Genomic DNA, 17,955 nt, shown 5'->3' on the forward strand with positions numbered 1-17,955 from the left:
TACGGTTTCTTCCAAAATTTTGCCATCAATTTCTTTGAAGTCAGACATAGTAACTACTTTCTCAGGTGGTCTGATCTGTCTGACCCCAGCGCAACTCAAGGATGTGCTGATCACCTTTCTAATATTATTGATTTTCTCAGAGAAGAAGGAAGCAAACTCACTGCACTTGCTGTTTGAGAGCATTTCACTGGGAATCTGGCTTGGGGGGTTTGTCAGTCTCTCTACAGTAGCAAAAAGAGTGCGTGTGTTGTTTAAATTGCAGTTTATAATATTTGAGAAGAAAGTCTGTCTAGCTTTGCCTAGTTCCATATTGAAAGCATGAAGGCTGTCTTTGTAGATGTTATAATGGACTACAAGTTTTGTCTTCCGCCACATGCGCTCTGCTTTTCTGCATTTTCTTTTCATATTCTGCACTGCTGTTGAGTTTCTCCAAGGTGCTTTTTGTCTGCCACTCTTCTTCCTGACTTTAACAGGAGCAATATCATCAATTATATATATATATATATTTTTTTTTTTATCAGTAACATTAGAGACATCTCTGTGTGTCTGAGAGAGCGCTGTATCACGTGTTGTAAAGATGTAAAGAGTAGAGATGCACCGATTACAATTTTCTGGGCCGATTCCGATTTCCGATTTTTCATTAAGTTTGACCTGCCGATACTGATTTTAGCCGATTCCGATTTCATTTTTTCTAACCACTTTACAGCACACACAAATATTTATTTTATATCTTCTCTGTAATAGAACATTTTACAATTTGCATAGTACATATTTTTTTTTTTGAACAGATAAATGCTATAAAATAGAACTATATAAATGACTCCAGGTGTGGGTAATTCACACACATCTAAAGTTTTTATACATGTATTTAGCAAACTAAACGTCTGTATGAAAACAGGGAATGGCAATAAAATAATATATAAATAAAATAATAAAATATATATAGCCTTGCAGTATAAAGATATTTCTCAAAGCACACACACACAGGCCTATTGCAATCACTTGTACAAACTGAATAATAAAACAACTTTAAATGGGTACATTTTATATAAATATTAGTCTTCGTTTCCTTTTCTGACATTGCCTACTCCAGTTCTTGTTAAAACACGCAAATTCTGTGCATTTTGGGCACTTTTTTTGTGAAACCCTAATAAGGCTATTTTGTCCATCAAAAGTGTGCATTCCCTTTAATTGAGCGTGAGCAGTGCAGCAAATAGACTCGGCGCCGAAACACACGCTTCACTGCTCGCGACGCTCCTGCTTGACGCTCACGCGCTGCTCTTGCTCCCGTTGTGAATGCACTCATTGATTAACATGCACGGCGAAAAAAAATCCGCATTTGCGGTCTGAATGGACGTAATTCACGAGGTTTCCTCATAGACAGTAAAATAAATGGACACAGCGACCCCATTGGATTCAACGGAGACAAAGTGAAGTCAATTAGAAACTCTTACTTCCTGATGGTCGAGCGTACTACGCAGACTCAAACTGAGCTTGACGACATAGATGTGACGTGAGAAACCCGTCTGTCTTCTAGTAGCTGTGCCAAAGGAAATCTGAATCATTCCCTTCCAAATCTTGCAGAGACGGAGAGTGTGAGTAGGAGGTGTCCATGAGCTGGAGCAGGAGAAACTTTTGCTAGGTATTCTGATGAATTATTTTGTCACTTTGCCTCCACGTCTCCCCGATTGCCCGCGAGCTTCTCCTTCTGTCCATACGGTAATCTATCTACTGTGCGACAGGGAGTCGCGTGGTTATGACGCAATCGTTAGCCTATTTTTACAAAAATTGCTTCTACGGGGCCATAATGTAAGATACAAGGTAATGGAGCCTTTTATACATTTTCGTGTTTCTTTAGAAATAAATAATGGACAAATGGAGTCTTTAAACGCCTCAGTTGTAAAGTTATTCACTGTCAAAGTGAAGCCAAAATGAATGGGAGTCAATGGGATGCTAACAGCAGGTGGGGGTCCGCTAGCCAATGGCGGCGCCCGGGGGTACCTTCAAAATAATATAAAACCCTGCCCCCCTGGGTTTCCTACATGTGAGTTCCGTGTGCACGTGTGATGCTGATGTTGCGCGATGTTAATCATGCGGCGCCCGAGTGCATTTGACCGGCATAAAATCGGCATTTGTCAGACTGACCGGCCGGTCGCCGGTCACGGCCGATCACGTGAAAATCGGCCAATTCCGGTCACCAGCCGATCAATCGGTGCATCTCTAGTAAAGAGGTGAGATAACAGGAACCACAGTATCCTCTGTAGATGATGATAAGCGAGTGTTCACACCACAGACACTGACCCGCATCACTTCCTCACACACAACACTGTCTCAGTTATGGAGAAATCACTCATTCAAAACACAAAATATACATTATCTGTACACAAAAGTTCAGGTCTTTCTGTTGTAAAATACCTTTTCATTTTATATTTATTCCATTATCAGTCTTTGTTAACTTTGTTCACACCAAAACATAGCTGACATGATTTACATTAGATTAGATTGAATCTGATAAAACATCCCATACTGTCACTATAACAGAGACTCAAGGATGCAGTATAGAATTAATGAGAATTTGAGACACTTACATCTCTCATTTATGCCCTGATTTAGTGACTTTAGAAGACTGTATTTAACAAGTGTTGCTGGTCACACATACAGCGCTATATTTCCACACACCCTTGACATCAGTGAAGCGCTAATAACAGCTGTGTCATATAAAGATCAAAGTGGTCACATGACTGGCCACAATATGACTTCTTCTTAAATGCAGGCTCAATATATGCAAGCAAACAATCTTAAATAGTTTTTATTCTGCAATAACTGCATAAACTACAGACTGTCATTTAGATTTCTGATGTCATCATCTATAGATTATGTATCATAAGTTAAACCCAACGATCATTTGTGTTTCAGACGCATCAAAGAGGAGGTCACTTAAACCAACCAGAACAGCTTCAGATCACATGACTAAACCAGCGACTGAAGATAGTGAATCCATCAGACCCGTCACATCTTCAACCTCATCACTACCACCTTCATCTTCAACTTTACCACCTTCATCATACTCTTCATCACCAAAATTACAACTAGGTACATATTCTGTTACTTACAACAATCCAACTCTCCAGATTTCCTTAAAAACAGGACATTTGGGATTATTTTCATCTGTTTTTCATGGTTTTTCAACAGTCTACATTATGGCATTGGTTATGGTGATAATGATGGTGTCTGGATTGTCATTGTTTGCTTATTTCGGTTTGAAACTAAAGAGACGAGGTAAAACTGTCTTTCTCTCTGTCAAAAACACATTATTTTATATGCTTAGCTATTTTTCACCTTATATATAACATTTTCATAACTGGACTTTCACATCCTGTCAAATTAAAGACCTTTACTTCATTTCCCAATCTGGTGTCCCGAAACAGGAGTGTGGATGAAAGGTCTCGCTCATTTCTCGGCTGAAAACCTGCTGACTGAAGAAGTGAGTTTCATTATGTTTGAGTTTGATCTCAATCTGTTTGTAACCGTTAACTTGTGGATTCTAATCATCTTTCCTGTTGACCATGTCCTTGCTCATCTCTTTCTTCTCTTGTTTCAGGACACACACACTGTCTGTCATTATGAAGAGATCATGTGCACAAACACTCATGCTGGCTACAGTTTGGGCCTTCCAGTGTTTGGTGAACACGACGCCTCTGATTCTCTCACCTATTCAACGGTCATATTTCAAACTACAGATCATTCAGACAGGACTTCAGTATGGCAGGAAATAAATGCAACTGTTAGTCCATGATGACCTTAGCCTGGATGCCAGCAGAACTTAGCCCCGCCCACAACATTTTTAGGTCGGGAAGTTCGGTCTGGACTTGATCCGTTGAGGAGCTATTATGCCCGAACAAAAATTGTTCGGACCAATCAAATTGTCAGGGCGGGCTTTATACGATGATGGACAGATGAGCAACGGTAACGTAATCATCCACGTCACCAACGAGCGCTCGGGTTGAATTCGTTTACAACAAAGATGACTGCCGCTGGAGAATTGAGTTTCACGAGTTCACACTTACAAATAAGTCAGATAGAATAAATGCATATTTGGTGTGCTGTCCGAGGAGAGGCTCCGGGCTCGGTATTCGGCCCGAACCCAAAGTAGGCTACTCCCCCCGTATTCCTGGCTGTGGAAGAACAGGCCGAGAGTGAGTGGAGGGATGCTGAAAACTGTCAAGGAATGTTAGGTGAGTTGGCAGAGTGAATAAATATATGCTTCCTCTCATGCTGATAGTGTAGACGGTCATTGTTTGATGACAAGTTGATTGGATTGATTATTTGAGCGTGCTCCTGCAGAACTTTATGAAACATCATGAGTAGATTCCGCCATCTCGTCTGTTATAGAAGATATCAACAGCGCATTAATTTTAAAAGAGGAACAGAGAACCGCGATCAAGGCATTTGTCGATCGGAAACATGAATGAAAAACATACGTCACTTACTCCGTTGCTCTGATTGGTTGTAGGTCTGTCCAATTGAGTGCAGAGGCATTTTCTTTCCTGGTTCGGTTGAAACACGCCCCATAATCACAGCCCAATGGAGCAGATCAGACTCACATTCTGACTAGAATCTGAGTATGATGACCTTGTAAAACTGAGTGAAACTGTTGGGTTACATATCTGAATCCATGGGCATTTTCGCTGTTAAAAACATGAAACACAGGCAGTGGAACGGGGGGAAAAACGCAAGATCTAGAGACATATCTTTTATAAGTTGAACTTCTTTTAACTTGAGCTCCACGTTTTTGGAAAGCCGTGCCATGAAGCGAGACACGAGCCAGATCGATTATCGATTAAAGATGTCTGTCTTTTGTTTACATTGAAAACCATGGAAAAGCAGCGCGGTGGAATGGAAAAACACGGTCTGTATGAACAAGAAAACAACTCTAACCAGAGTGACAGTGACTAAAGTAATATCAAAGATGGTGATATAAGTAAAACTGTAAGGTCTGATCATACTTGACGCGATGCTTCCAACAGATCTAGATTCATGTGATGTGTGGGTCCGCCCCATTCTTACTCTGATTGGCTCAGTCGTCTTTCATAGGCATCCATGATGGGAAATGTGTTCAGAGTTGTCTTCACTATAATAAACAGAAAATACAGCTTTAGCCTACATCCCACAATGGCAAGAGAATTGAATTGTGAAATGTTTATTCGTGGTGGATGGTGTACACACAAACCCTGTATAAGTTGAAGTTGAGAAACACTAATAAAATGTTACTCCAGTAAACGAGAGGTTTCTAAAGCGACACAAATAAGATAGACCTAAATTTACTGAAACTAAGTGGAGAAAAAAATCTGATCTTTGCAATGTAGTGAAGAAAAAAGAAAGTTCCATAAAAAATAAAATAATTAGTCAGAGTCATTTAGTTATTATACAACTGCACCCATCATGGCTTATAAAACCAATTACTTTGTCACAGTTGGTTTTGGGTTGTGTTATCACTTCCATGTTTCATGTCTTTTATTTTGTAATTTGGCTTAGTCTAGGTTCCTGGTTTTGTCATGTGATCATGTCATGTGCTTCCCTAGTCTAATGCGTTATGTTCTCATTGGTTGTTCTGGTCATGTGCCTTGTTTGTCATTGGCTCATTATTTGATTGATTGCAGGCGTTCCGTGTTATGTGATGAGTGTTTGTGTATAAATAGCCCTCATGTTGCCATTGTCTCTTGTCTGTCTTTAATGTTGTTTTTTGGTTAGTGCATTTATATTTATGCCAAGTGTTTATGTGTCACGTTAATATCAAGTCAATGTTTTTGTCACTTTTAGTTGATCTTTGAATAAACTGTAGTGATGGTGAAATGAAGCTTTGTGAAGCACCGGGGCTTTCCCCCGCGACTGTATCGTAAAATGGTTCATTACTCGAAGCTTTTCAACACGTTGCTCACTAACGACATCTTGTGGTCAAAAGGTGGAAAAGCTGACTTTCCGTCCCAGAAGACCGTTTAAAAAAAAAATTTACAAAATAATTATATATATATATATATCATTTAATAAATCACTTTGTGCTCTGTAAACTGCAAAGCAATACAATTAATCCTCATAATTCATGTTAGTGTTGATGTAGTTCTTATACAATGTGAACAAACAACTGTATGAATTCATTGATGAAAAAAATAATAATAAATGGGACTAATTCACTTATACAGAAACAATTCTTATGAATCTGCTTTGATCTACAAATGCAGCCTTATTCACATAAACTTTAGCCTCAGTCCTAATCCTACGAGTTCATAGGCAAGGCTCATGTAGGGATATATAATCAAAATAAAAGAAAATTGTTGTGGAATGGTGAAGTGCTTGTGAACTGGGTAGTGAAAGTGCTTGTGAACTGGGGAGTTGACATTTTATTTTGTGGGTAATTTAATCAATTTAAAGAAACTTGTTCAACAGTGTGAGGGCTAAGTCTATTTCTTTTTGTATTCACTACTACCGAAGGGCATGACACTCGAAACCTGCTCAAGGGGTTCATGCTATTTTTGAATATGAATATGAAGCAGTCACGTGACTGTGTGTGGAAACGAAGCTTCGGACGTCACAGATCACGTTATGGCAAAACGAATCAAGCTCCGATACACTACTTCAGTGTGTGATGTTTATTTGATACAAGCTTCGAAGCCTCTGTGCCGAACGTCACATCACTAATAAACTGCACATGGGTTCTCGACTACAACTTGCCTCAGTGGACTACATTACAAACACCTGTGACTAGTGATGGCAAAATGAGGCTGAACCACTGAGACCTCGCAGCCCATTGCTTCAGCCAAAGGTTCATTACTCAAAGCTTCATTCAGCATTGCTCACTAGTGACACCTAGCTACTGTGCAAATAAATAGCAGACAAATTAATTTACTTATTTTTTTATTTTACTTACTAATTTACTTGTGCAGAGACAACTGTCACACAGATCGTTAATTAATTATTCATAAATTGTTTGGATAGTGACAGTATGAACAACAAAAGTGACACTGTGTTGAGTGCAGTGCTTATAGTGGAGGGAGAGTAATAATGTAAACTGCAACAGAATAGTCTGGGGTGGGAAAACTGTTTCTGGGGGTTTTTGTGCAGTGAACTGTTACTAGTTTTAGTGCAGTGTTGTGCTTATGGGACTGGGGATATAGAGGAGCAACCTGCAACACTGCAGTTTGGGGTGGGTGAAGAAATGATTACAATAGGTTTTTATTGAGAAACAGAATTATTTCAAGTGTGTTGGGGTTTAGATGATTCCTCTTCTCGGACCAAATCTCTCCAGCCTTGGAAAAGATCCTTCCACAAGGAACAAAGGATGCAGGGGAACATAACAATGCCAGTGCCAGCTGATATAAATAAGAACACGGATGCTTCTGTTGAGCCCAGATAGGGGAGGATTTCCTCTTTCTCGCTGCTCCATCTCCAGGAAAAAGGAAGAGGTCACAAAATGCAAACAAATCCAAAAGGGCAATCCAAATCAAAAAGCAGTCTAGTCCAGATCCAAATAATCTTATCTAATTAATATAACAAGACTATAATATAGCTACTATAATTAATAATAACAATATACTATAACTATTCTAACCTGATATTGTAATAGCCTAATATACAGCCCAAACACATATATAATAATAATAATAATAATTCATTACATTTATATAGCGCTTTTCTCTGCACTCAAAGCGCTTTACATAGAAGGGGGGGAATCTCCTCAACCACCGCCAATGTGCAGCATCCACTTGGATGATGCGACGGCAGCCATATTGCGCCAGAACGCCCACCACACACCAGCTTACTGGTGGAGAGGAGACAGAATAAGGACAATGACAATGACAATACAGTAATAGTTATCTAACTCTCTGACACTACTACAACTGCTTCTACTACTCTTGACAACACCCACAAGGTGGCGCGAGTTTCGAATCCCCTTTCCGGAAGCGACACTCAGACCGAACCGATGACGTATCCACACAAACCGAGGCCTCGTTTGTCATTAGTCACGTGATTTTCACGTTAACAACAGAAGCCTCGAATCGCGGCTTCATCTGGCACGCCCATTTTTTCTCGACACAAGCTCCGACGCCTCGGTTCAAATGTCACATCACTATCTGTGACTAGAAGTTTTGCCATGTTATTTAAATTAAAACAATACTGATGCATCTTTTTTGATTTCCTTTGCCATATTATGAAGTTATCATATTTACTGAATCATTTCATCACATCCTGATAGCAATCAATAATAAAAAAAAATATGTATATCGTCTGTGGAAATCTCAGGACCAAAAAATGTTCTTTCAATCATTGCATTTGGTCCTATATGATGTCCTACCTGCCTGTCAACACATGTGTTTCCATACCTCGCACAGACGTCACACTGTAGACAGACGTCAGTCACAGAGCAGCACAAACGAAACAGCAGCCGCCTTTACAGTTCCTCCAGAACCAAAACAACCAGCTCGCCATGGCCTAACTGTAATAATGAGATGGCAACCAGTGACGTTCTACCAGGAGCTGTTCTCGTCCTCAGACTCAGATTTATGCGTTTCTGTCAACTTTATCAACGCTGAAATTAATCTGCAGCAGTCAGGTGGTACAACTAGAGCTCTATAAGTTGTTTACGCTTATTGTAATTTAATGTGCTTTGTAACATGAGGTAATTTAACGCCATCAGTTGTTTTTTTTTCATGCATTATAATGAAAGCTTTGTGAAACTGCACAGCAGACATGTACTCCGTCCAGCACCAACTACGAACATTTCGTATAATTTGAAAGGCAATCGAGCCAATCAGAGTATGGGATGGAGCGACACGTTCTGTATATGTTTACCTGACATTAATGGATTGCATATTTTAAATCTGGCAGAGCATTTGAGTCGCGTGCAGATCTGAACAGTACAAAACTGACACAAGCAGCTTCAGTGAAGGACATCCACGCCTCTGTAAGTTACCGAAATCACACATGAAATGCCCAGAGCTCGTTCAGTGTAACTGTATTAAGGACTCAAATACAGGATTGACAACTGTATTCTGGTGCTGTGTGAATGTACGCTATTATATTTGAAAGGATTCATGGCAGTTGCATATCCTCATCTAGATGAGCTGTTAGTGATGACCCCGCTTACCTGCTACTTGTGACTAATAAATTGTTCATACAAATCTCTTTTGAACAGAGTTTGGTCTTCTAATTTCATTCTTCAATGAAGGAAAATGACAAGACTTCTATACCCCACTGTGAGCATGTTTGTAGGCCTGTACTGTAGTAAGTGCAGGTGCATCAGTATTTACTGTATGTGGAATAACAGCAAAACAGTTTAGCATTTGCTGCCGCCTTTGTCATTTTTCTTTTTTTGCATTTTCAAAAAAAAATCAGACAAACACCACATGAAGACATAATTTGCTACAATACCAAAGTAATATTGAAAATGCAATCCTCTCATTATGGACACTAATTTCATTATTAGATCACACTGACACCAAGTGGTCAAATATTCCGGTTAAACACAGTACAATAGTTTTGAATGGTGCGTTGTCTCAGTTATGATCAGTGATGAAATATATTTTCCAGTCATAAATCTACTTAAAAGTCCTAAATCTCCTCTAAGGTCAAGACTGTGTGTGTGTGTGTGTGTGTGTGGCTCAAGCCCCTGCCCCTTTTGTCTCAAAATGTATTGTGACCCTGTCTGATAATTGTAAATCATAATTATTATTATTATAAATATTATAATAGATAACAATGCACTTATACACTATTGCCACTAACAATAATAATGCAAAAAAATATATTATTATATTCTTTGGCGTTTGGCGGAAGCATTTGGCGGAGGTGAAGTGGTAGGGGGAGTTCCCTTTGCAGCGCTATAAACACAGCAGTTCGCCGCGAGTCTTCACACTACACGAGAAGGTAACGTTAAGCTAATACGGTAAAGTTACATGTATCCTACCATGCTACTGTAAAAGTTGCGGCAGCATGCGAGTTATGCTCAACTAAAACTAGGCTATAACTCGATTTCAGACGCATTCTGAGTCTGACAATGTCATTCGTTTATCCAAGGCATTGGCAAGTGTTATTAGCTTGGGGAAATACACTGACATTAAATCTTAAGTCCTTGTCCAACTCTTAATTGTAAGGAATCTAGGTCTTTGATTTCATAGTAACACTTTACAATAAGGTTCATCTGATGATGTTTTATTAACAAAGTTCGGGAGGAGCAGGTTCAGATAATTAACCAAATTATGCACAGTTGGAGATTAATCAGTAATCAACTCAATGACAGAGTATAAATTCACAGCAGACCTATCTCTGTTCATTGAAAGTTTGTCAGCATCCCTCCTCCACCCCATCTCCTCACTTCCATTTCCATCTACACTTACCAACTGGGGGGAGTACTCTGGTTTCGGGCCTAACTCCGAGCTCGGAGGCCTCCCCCTGGACAGCACGCCAAATATGCATAAACTTATTGTACTAATTATATGTAGATGTGAACTCGCGAATTTATTATTTGTTACTGTATTTGTTAATAATAATACACCTGTCACAGTCAGTGCATTAACTAATGCTAACAAATACAACTTTTGATTTTAATAATGTTTTAGTAAATGCTAAAATTAATATGACCTAAGATTAAAGGGATAGTTCACCCAAAAATGAAAATTCTGTCATCATTTACTCTCCCTCACGTTGTTTCAAACCTGTATGAATTTCTTTTTTCTGCTGAACACAAAAGAAGATATTTTGAAAAATGTCTGTAACCAAACAGTTGATGCACCCCATTGACTTCCATAGTAGGAAAAAAAAATACTATGGGAGTCAATGGGGTTCATCAACTGTTTGGTTACAGACATTTTTCAAAATATCTTCTTTTGTGTTCAGCAGAAAAAAAGAAATTCATACAGGTTTGAAACAACGTGAGGGAGAGTAAATGATGACAGAATTGTCATTTTTGGGTGAACTATCCCTTTAAATGCTGTAGAAGTGCAGTGCATTAGTAGTTCATGTTAACACATTTAACTAATGACACCTTATTGTAAAGTGTTACTGATTTCATAATGCATATAATACATACATAAAATGTACAACATCAACAAAACTAAACATGAATTTCTCATAATTGCCTTCTTGATCCTCACTGTTTTGTTTGGTAAAGTAAATCATATTTAGTAATATTATCATAATTTCCCTATTTTCGTTTGATGTGTTATGCATTATAATTGTATCAACGTCTTTTCATAGAATGCCAAGGAAATGAAGGATAAAAAAAAAACAAGGAACTTTTTTTTGGTGCCCTTTTTGGTCCTTCCGCCCTTGAGGAGGTCTGTGCACGAGTGAGTGAGTGAGTGAGAGAGAGAGAGAGAGAGAGAGAGAGAGAGAGAGAGAGAGAGAGAGAGAGAGCGCGTGTGTGTGAGAGAGAGAGAGAGAGAGAGAGAGAGAGAGAGAGAGAGAGAGAGAGAGAGAGAGAGAGAGAGAGAGAGAGAGCAGCTCTTCATAACACAGGCCACCAGCGGCTCACAGATAAAGCAGAAAATGATCCAGATCTGTGATCATAAACTTCTCATATTTCTCCTGCTCATCATGTCAGGTAAGAGTTTATTCTGTGTTTCTGGGTCTTTCTAAAACAGCACCTGTTCTCAATCAGGTCCATGTTCGCTCTGAGCTGAGTTTCTCTCTCTTATGTTTTTAGTCTTGGCTTCTGAGACGACGGAGATCTTGACTTTCACTGGTTATGAAGGAGGAAAAGTTGGAATACGCTGTCCCTATGAGTCTGGATATGAAGAGCAGAATAAGTATCTCTGCAGAGGAGAGTGTCCAGTACTCAATAAAGACATTCCTGTTGAATCTGGATCTCCAGCTAAAGACAGGAGATTCTCTCTGACCGATGACAGAACGACCCACATCTTCACCGTCACCATCACTGATCTGAGAACAGAGGATAAAGGCAAATACTGGTGTTCTGTGAGGACAGGACTGGGAACATATGATAAATACATAGAGATTAACCTGGAAATTAAACCTGGTAAGTCAGAATATTCTGTATGAGTGAAGTGGACAGTGCACATAGATATGGTGTAAAACATATAATCATAACTAATATATCAGTAACATTAGAGAGGTCTGTGTGTGTCTGAGAGAGCGCTGTATCACGTGTTGTAAAGATGTAAAGAGGCGAGATGACAGAAACCACAGTATCCTCTGTAGATGATGATGAGCGAGTGTTCACACCACACACACTGACCCGCATCACTTCCTCACACACAACACTGTCTCAGTTATGGAGAAATCACTCATTCAAAACACAAAGTATAACTGTGCAACTCAAATTCTTAGACTTGAAACTGTTTTGCTCGTCCTTTTTCATGGCATGCTGTGTTTGTTTGTTTTTATATTTGAGTTGTGTAGTTAATTTATATTTTAGAATTTTTTTCCATAACTTACACCTCAAAATTTAGGTGTGTGTCTATATTGTTTCAAATCAATTACATTTTACAGCTTGCATTATCTTTTGACAGTTAGTGATTTTAAAGTCCAGGTCTTTCTGTAATAGAAATAAGTTTTAATTTCATATTAATTCCATGATCAGTGTGTGTAAGCGGAGCAGCTCATGATAAACAGCTGACATTATTTACACTAGTATCTGATCAAACAGCCCATACTGTCACTATAACAGATCTGAGACTCAATGATGGACATCAGTACTGCTGTGCCATAAAGAGACTTGGAGATCCTTAAATCTCTCATTTATGTCCTGATTCAGTGTCTGTCGTGTCTCGTGTGACTGGAGAACATCTGAACATCACCTGCCATTATAACAGTGATTTGAAGAACAAGATCAAGTTCATGTGCAAAGGAAGCGACCCGTCGCTCTGTGAGACATCGGGTATCAAAGTTTCATCAGAAACAAACAGTACCGGCAGATTCTCTCTGAGGGATGATGAATCTGCAGGAGTTTTTACTGTGACCATCACTGATCTGATACTAGAGGATTCTGGGATATACTGGTGTGGAGCTGTTGAGACGGGACAAAAGAACAAGAGCAAGTGGATTTCTGTGACACATCTGAACATTAATAACGGTAAGATGCCATCAGCCTTTTTACATGGCTGATAATGATGTCTTTAACTAGTGGAAATGCTAAACACACATGGCTGGTCACACGTACAGTGCTATATTTGCACCACACCCTTGACTCTAATGAAGTGTTACTGACAGCTGTGTCAGGGGAAAGTACAAAGAGATCACGTGATCTTCTGCCACTATTAGACTGTGAAAATTAAAACTATATATATTCTGAAAATGCATGCTCAATATATAAAAAGCTTTGCTTAATCTTATAATTTTGCATTCTCGTCATACCGGCAATAAACATCAGACTGTCATGCATTAAACCTAATGATTATTTGTGCTTTAGTCACATCAGCGATGACGTCATCGAAACCAACCACAACAGCTTCAGTTTACACCAGTAAACCAGCGACTGAAGATAGTGCATCTATCAGACCCGTCACATCTGTGTTTCCTTTATCATCCTCAACAACATCACCTTCAGTGTTATTGAATTCCTCATCATCTAATAATGCAGTGTCACCTCAAGCTAAATCAGATATGATGAGTTCAGGTGCTTAAAGTTTTGAATGCCTGTCCATGAACGTTTTATCTCAAGTTTCCTTAAAAATAGGACATTTAAAGTCATATTCACATAGTTTTGTTGTCTGTTTTTCCAGGTTTTACCGTGTTCATCATGTTGGTGGTCATAGGGATCATAGGGATCCTGACAGGCTGTGGATTCTCACTCTTCATGTACTTCAGATGGAGACAAACGAAAGAAGGTAACCGTATTTCTCACGAATCATTTATATTACCTCTCATTTTCATAGTCAAACTAGACTTCAGTGTCACAAAGCAAAGGTCATTAATATATTTTTCAACAAAACAATAAATCTGTTGTCACAAAACAGGAAAGCAGCCCAGAGATATCGTTCAAGGCCCGACCGAGCATCTGCCCAACAGAGATATGAAACCAAATAGAGAAGTGAGTTTTAGCATGCATCTGTTTGAGTTTGATCTTTATCTTTTATTTGTGGGTTCTAATCTAACCATTTGTTTGTACTCTGCTCTCTTCTCTTCTCTTCTCTTCTCTTCTCTTCTCTTCTCTTCTCTTCTCTTCTCTTCTCTTCTCTTCTCTTCTCCTCTGTCAGGCCACTCATGCTGACTCTGATTATGATGAGATCGGGAACACACTTGATCATCCTGACTACAGTTTGGTCTTTCCTGTGTTTGATGAGCACGACACCTCTGTTTATGCTTTAGCACAATTACCCAGCAGCCCCTCTGATAATCTCAACTACTCCACCGTCAAGTTTTCAGCTACACGTCTCTCAGACAGGACTGACGGGCAGGACACATCTGACTACGCCACCGTTAGACCATAAAACACTGTGGACATTCATGGACATCAGGTTGATTAACAGTCAAACCTGAATCACGCCAAACTTAAAGGTGCAGTCTGTAAGAATTACAACTAGTGGTCGAAATAGGTACTGCAGTCGAATTCATAATATCGGAGATCGTTGTTTCTCCCGCCTCCACAGAGGCCCTGTCCCAAATGGCACACTCCGGACTTGTGGACTTCCTCAGAGTCCACACTTTGGTGACGTCATGTAGTGCAGACCTATAGGGCCCTTGGCGTGAGTCCACGAGGGCGCATTGAGAGGTATTTTTGGGACAGACTTGATCGTCACGCCAGAAATAACAGTCTGGTTGTTGTTGGACAGGAGAAATCACATTTTTGCTCTCCGACATCTTATCTGCATGTCCACTACACAGCCTAATTTTACAAAACACTGTGGACATTCATGGACATCAGGTTGATTAACAGTCAAACCTGAATCACGCCAAACTTAAAGGGGACATATCATGCTAAATCCACTTTTTTAGCCCTTAAATGCATTTTGTTTGGAGTGTTTAGAAGTACAGAAAAGTTGAAATTATTCTCTTCAGGTGCTTCGTTGATATCTTTATATTCTGTTTTGGTCATATTTTTCAACCTGTTCCGATTTTTCTGTCATCTATGACGTTTTTTGAACAATTACGTCACAGTATTTGCAGCGGAACTGCCAAATAAGGACATTGACTTCCGGCCCAACACTTCCAGCAATCCGCCATTTTTATTTCTCGCTGCAATTTTGTAGTCCAAGCTAAAGGATGCAGAAGGTACGAGAGGGTAAGTCAAAATGTTCGGTTGTTGGATGTAGTAACCCACACGCTTCATTACACCGTCTAATGTAGATGAACTGCCGCGCTTGTGACAGGGCGCATGTTTAACTGAAAGAACGAGCAGAGAGAGAGACCCGGTCGCGCGCGCGCTCACTCTCTCTCTTCAGAGCCAGGCGAAAGTGTAAACAAGACTTCACCGTCTCCAAACTAGGCGCTGTCTTGCTCTCTCTCCCTCGCACACATTAATCAAAATAAATCGACACGGTGGTAAAAGGTCGGAAGACCAAAGTTTCATGTGTAAATACAGTAACACACCATTGCGATACATCCATATGAAGACGTTGTTCTGCAGGTTCGTCGTCTTCATTTTCATCTCGCTCCGGCTCCGACTCTGGCTCGAACATGTAAGGCTGGATGGACAAGTCTTCCGTTGTTGACATTTTGTTAATAACATGGAATAAAACGTTTCTGTGCCGCTAGATAATCGTATCTCTGCTATCAAACTACAAAAATGGCCGAACGGGGTGGAGTTGAACCGAGTGTCGCCTCTGCAACCTAGAGAGGGGGCGGGGTATGAAGTGTCTCATTTGCATTTAAAGAGACCGCACCAAAACGAGTTGCTCTCAGACGCACATCAGAAAAGGGGTAGAAAAGGGGCCTGTGGAGCTATAATAATGAGGAATTCAGACCCAAGCATTGCAGTTCCGCTTTATATAGACCACACATGTATGATTTATATGTAAAAAGGAACGATTTAAAAGCATGATATGTCTCCTTTAAAGGTGCAGTCCGTAAGGATTACAACTAGTGGTCGAAATAGGTACTGCAGTCGAATTCATAATATCGGAGATCGTTGTTTCTTCCGCCTCCACAGACTCGACGGCGCTCACACGGGTTGCCAGATTGAGCACACGCAACAGGAACGAGCTCAATGGACAATGGAGACTGGCAAATTGGCCACGTAAAGTATCACAGACCAAAACAAAAACAAACATTCCAGCCTGGAAACACACATTTCTAAGTGTAATAACTGGCTGTAGAAGTGTTTTCAGAGAAACGAGTATGTGATCTTGGCATGTTTCCTCAATATATGCAAACATATGATGGTGTTGTTATGCTTTAGTAGAGTGAAAAAGTTACATACAGCACGAAGAATGAAACTCATTGAAATCTGTTTCCTTGGCATTATTTTGGATAAATCATCAGAGATATAAGATTGTTTGACATATGCTTGGTTACATTTATTTATTTATTTATTTATGTATACATTTTTTTCATATCTATAAGTCCTTATAGACCAATTTCGAGCCGATGTCACAGTTACGTCACGGCGCTAGCTGGTGGCAAAACAAAGGGAAAATTGGAGGCGGCCAATACAAACCAGCACAGATTCGGCTACATAATAAGGAGCTTAAATTATTATTATTGTTATTAAATGTCATCTTGTTGTGTTGTTGGGTGCAAGAATCGACGGAGTACAGGCTCCAATTAGAAATTTTATCGCATAATGTTTTCTAAATTATTGTGATTATTTGTGAATCATCTATGATTGTATACATTGTTTTGATTGATTGTGACTAGACTTTTTGAAGAACCTGGTAAGAAAGTGTAATCAAATACATAGTTAAAAAATGAATATGCTGTATCTGGAATTTGTATTTCTAGAAAATATTCACATCATTAAAATTGCACCGTAATGTCACTCTTTACATTGTCGTCTTCTGGCTGGCCGTGGCGCTGGCGCTGGCAGAACTGCGGATCGTAGGCTACCACACAAGTCTTGTACGTGACGTGACCATTCAGCACATAGTTATAGGCATCTAAAGATTTATATGCCCTCAGTTTCTCTTTACCCTCGGTTTCTCTATCAGGTAGGTGTAGAAGTCAGGCCACTCAACCGGAGGAAGCGCTGACGTTAATCCTGTCAGATCGTCCATCCATTGAGTGAGCGTGTACGGGTCAGCCAATCTGGGATGTCCGTTAAAATGAACTTTTGCAAATAACAATCGCGGTCCTGGACAGTGAGTGACCTTGCACATTAAGATAATTGTTAAAAAACAAGCTAAAAAAAACCTTGCAAACTAACGTTAGTGAAGCGGCCAGAGGAATCGTTCTGCCTCCACCTAAGCTCCGCCCACAAAAAAACGTCACCATGTTTACCAACTGAAAAGGGGTCTTATTACAGAACAATAAACCAAACAAAATACATAGTGAAGGATTAAATTAGTGCAGAAAGGAAATGTTGTAGTGCATGAATGAAAGTAAAAATTTAAATCATAACAAAAAGCTGTGTAACAAAGAATATATGCCGTGTTATTACAACTCGCCCATTTTCAGCCACTCTAAACACATTTTCTGATGCCACTTTCTTACAATAATAAATGCATTATTAGTGCAACCTAATTTTTTAGGTTTAGGCAACCAACCTAAAAAGTCTGTCATTCCATGATGTAAAACCTTCAATGAGTAGGAATTATTATATCTATTGCTTTGTTATATTATATCCATATCCATTGTTAATTTCCTATTATCAATGTAAAGCTGCTTTGAAACAATCTACATTGTTAAAAGCGCTATATAATTGAAGATGACTTGACTTGACTTGACTTGTGGGAAACAATAAAGGCAATATTTATTATTGATGAGTAGCTTCAGTAAATCCCAACACTGGCTTTACAGTCACACCATCACCAGGTGGAAGATTAACCCTGATGCACAGTTTAATAT

General features: G+C 39.5%; 1 protein-coding gene and 1 long non-coding RNA gene across 8 annotated transcripts in view; one reads left to right on the forward strand and one right to left on the reverse strand.

Annotated features, from left to right (window-relative positions):
- Nucleotides 1-17,955, forward strand: part of LOC309493678 (polymeric immunoglobulin receptor-like) — a 74,484-nt gene that overhangs the window by 21,404 nt on the left and 35,125 nt on the right. For 3 of the 7 annotated variants that reach the window (XM_082162870.1, XM_082162871.1, XM_082162873.1), the window contains exons 4-5: nucleotides 11,699-12,031; nucleotides 12,770-13,087. The exons of 1 other annotated variant lie outside the window; for it this stretch is intronic. In XM_082162870.1, the coding sequence (XP_082018996.1) occupies nucleotides 11,699-12,031; nucleotides 12,770-13,087 (651 nt within the window). Of the gene's footprint in view, nucleotides 1-11,698; nucleotides 12,032-12,769; nucleotides 13,088-13,423; nucleotides 13,631-13,736; nucleotides 13,842-13,970; nucleotides 14,045-14,210; nucleotides 17,867-17,955 lie in introns of those variants that run through there. 3 more of the 7 variants (XM_082162868.1, XM_082162872.1, XM_082162869.1) reach the window with 2 other exon arrangements.
- Nucleotides 14,962-17,955, reverse strand: part of LOC309493955 — a 79,292-nt gene continuing 76,298 nt past the window's right edge. The window contains exon 2 of the long non-coding RNA XR_014204132.1: nucleotides 14,962-16,229. This is a non-coding gene — a long non-coding RNA (uncharacterized lncRNA). The remainder of the gene's footprint in view (nucleotides 16,230-17,955) is intronic.

Source organism: Leuciscus leuciscus (assembly GCF_965113295.1).
Source record: "Leuciscus leuciscus genome assembly, chromosome: 3".
NCBI classification, from domain to species: domain Eukaryota; kingdom Metazoa; phylum Chordata; class Actinopteri; order Cypriniformes; family Leuciscidae; genus Leuciscus; species Leuciscus leuciscus.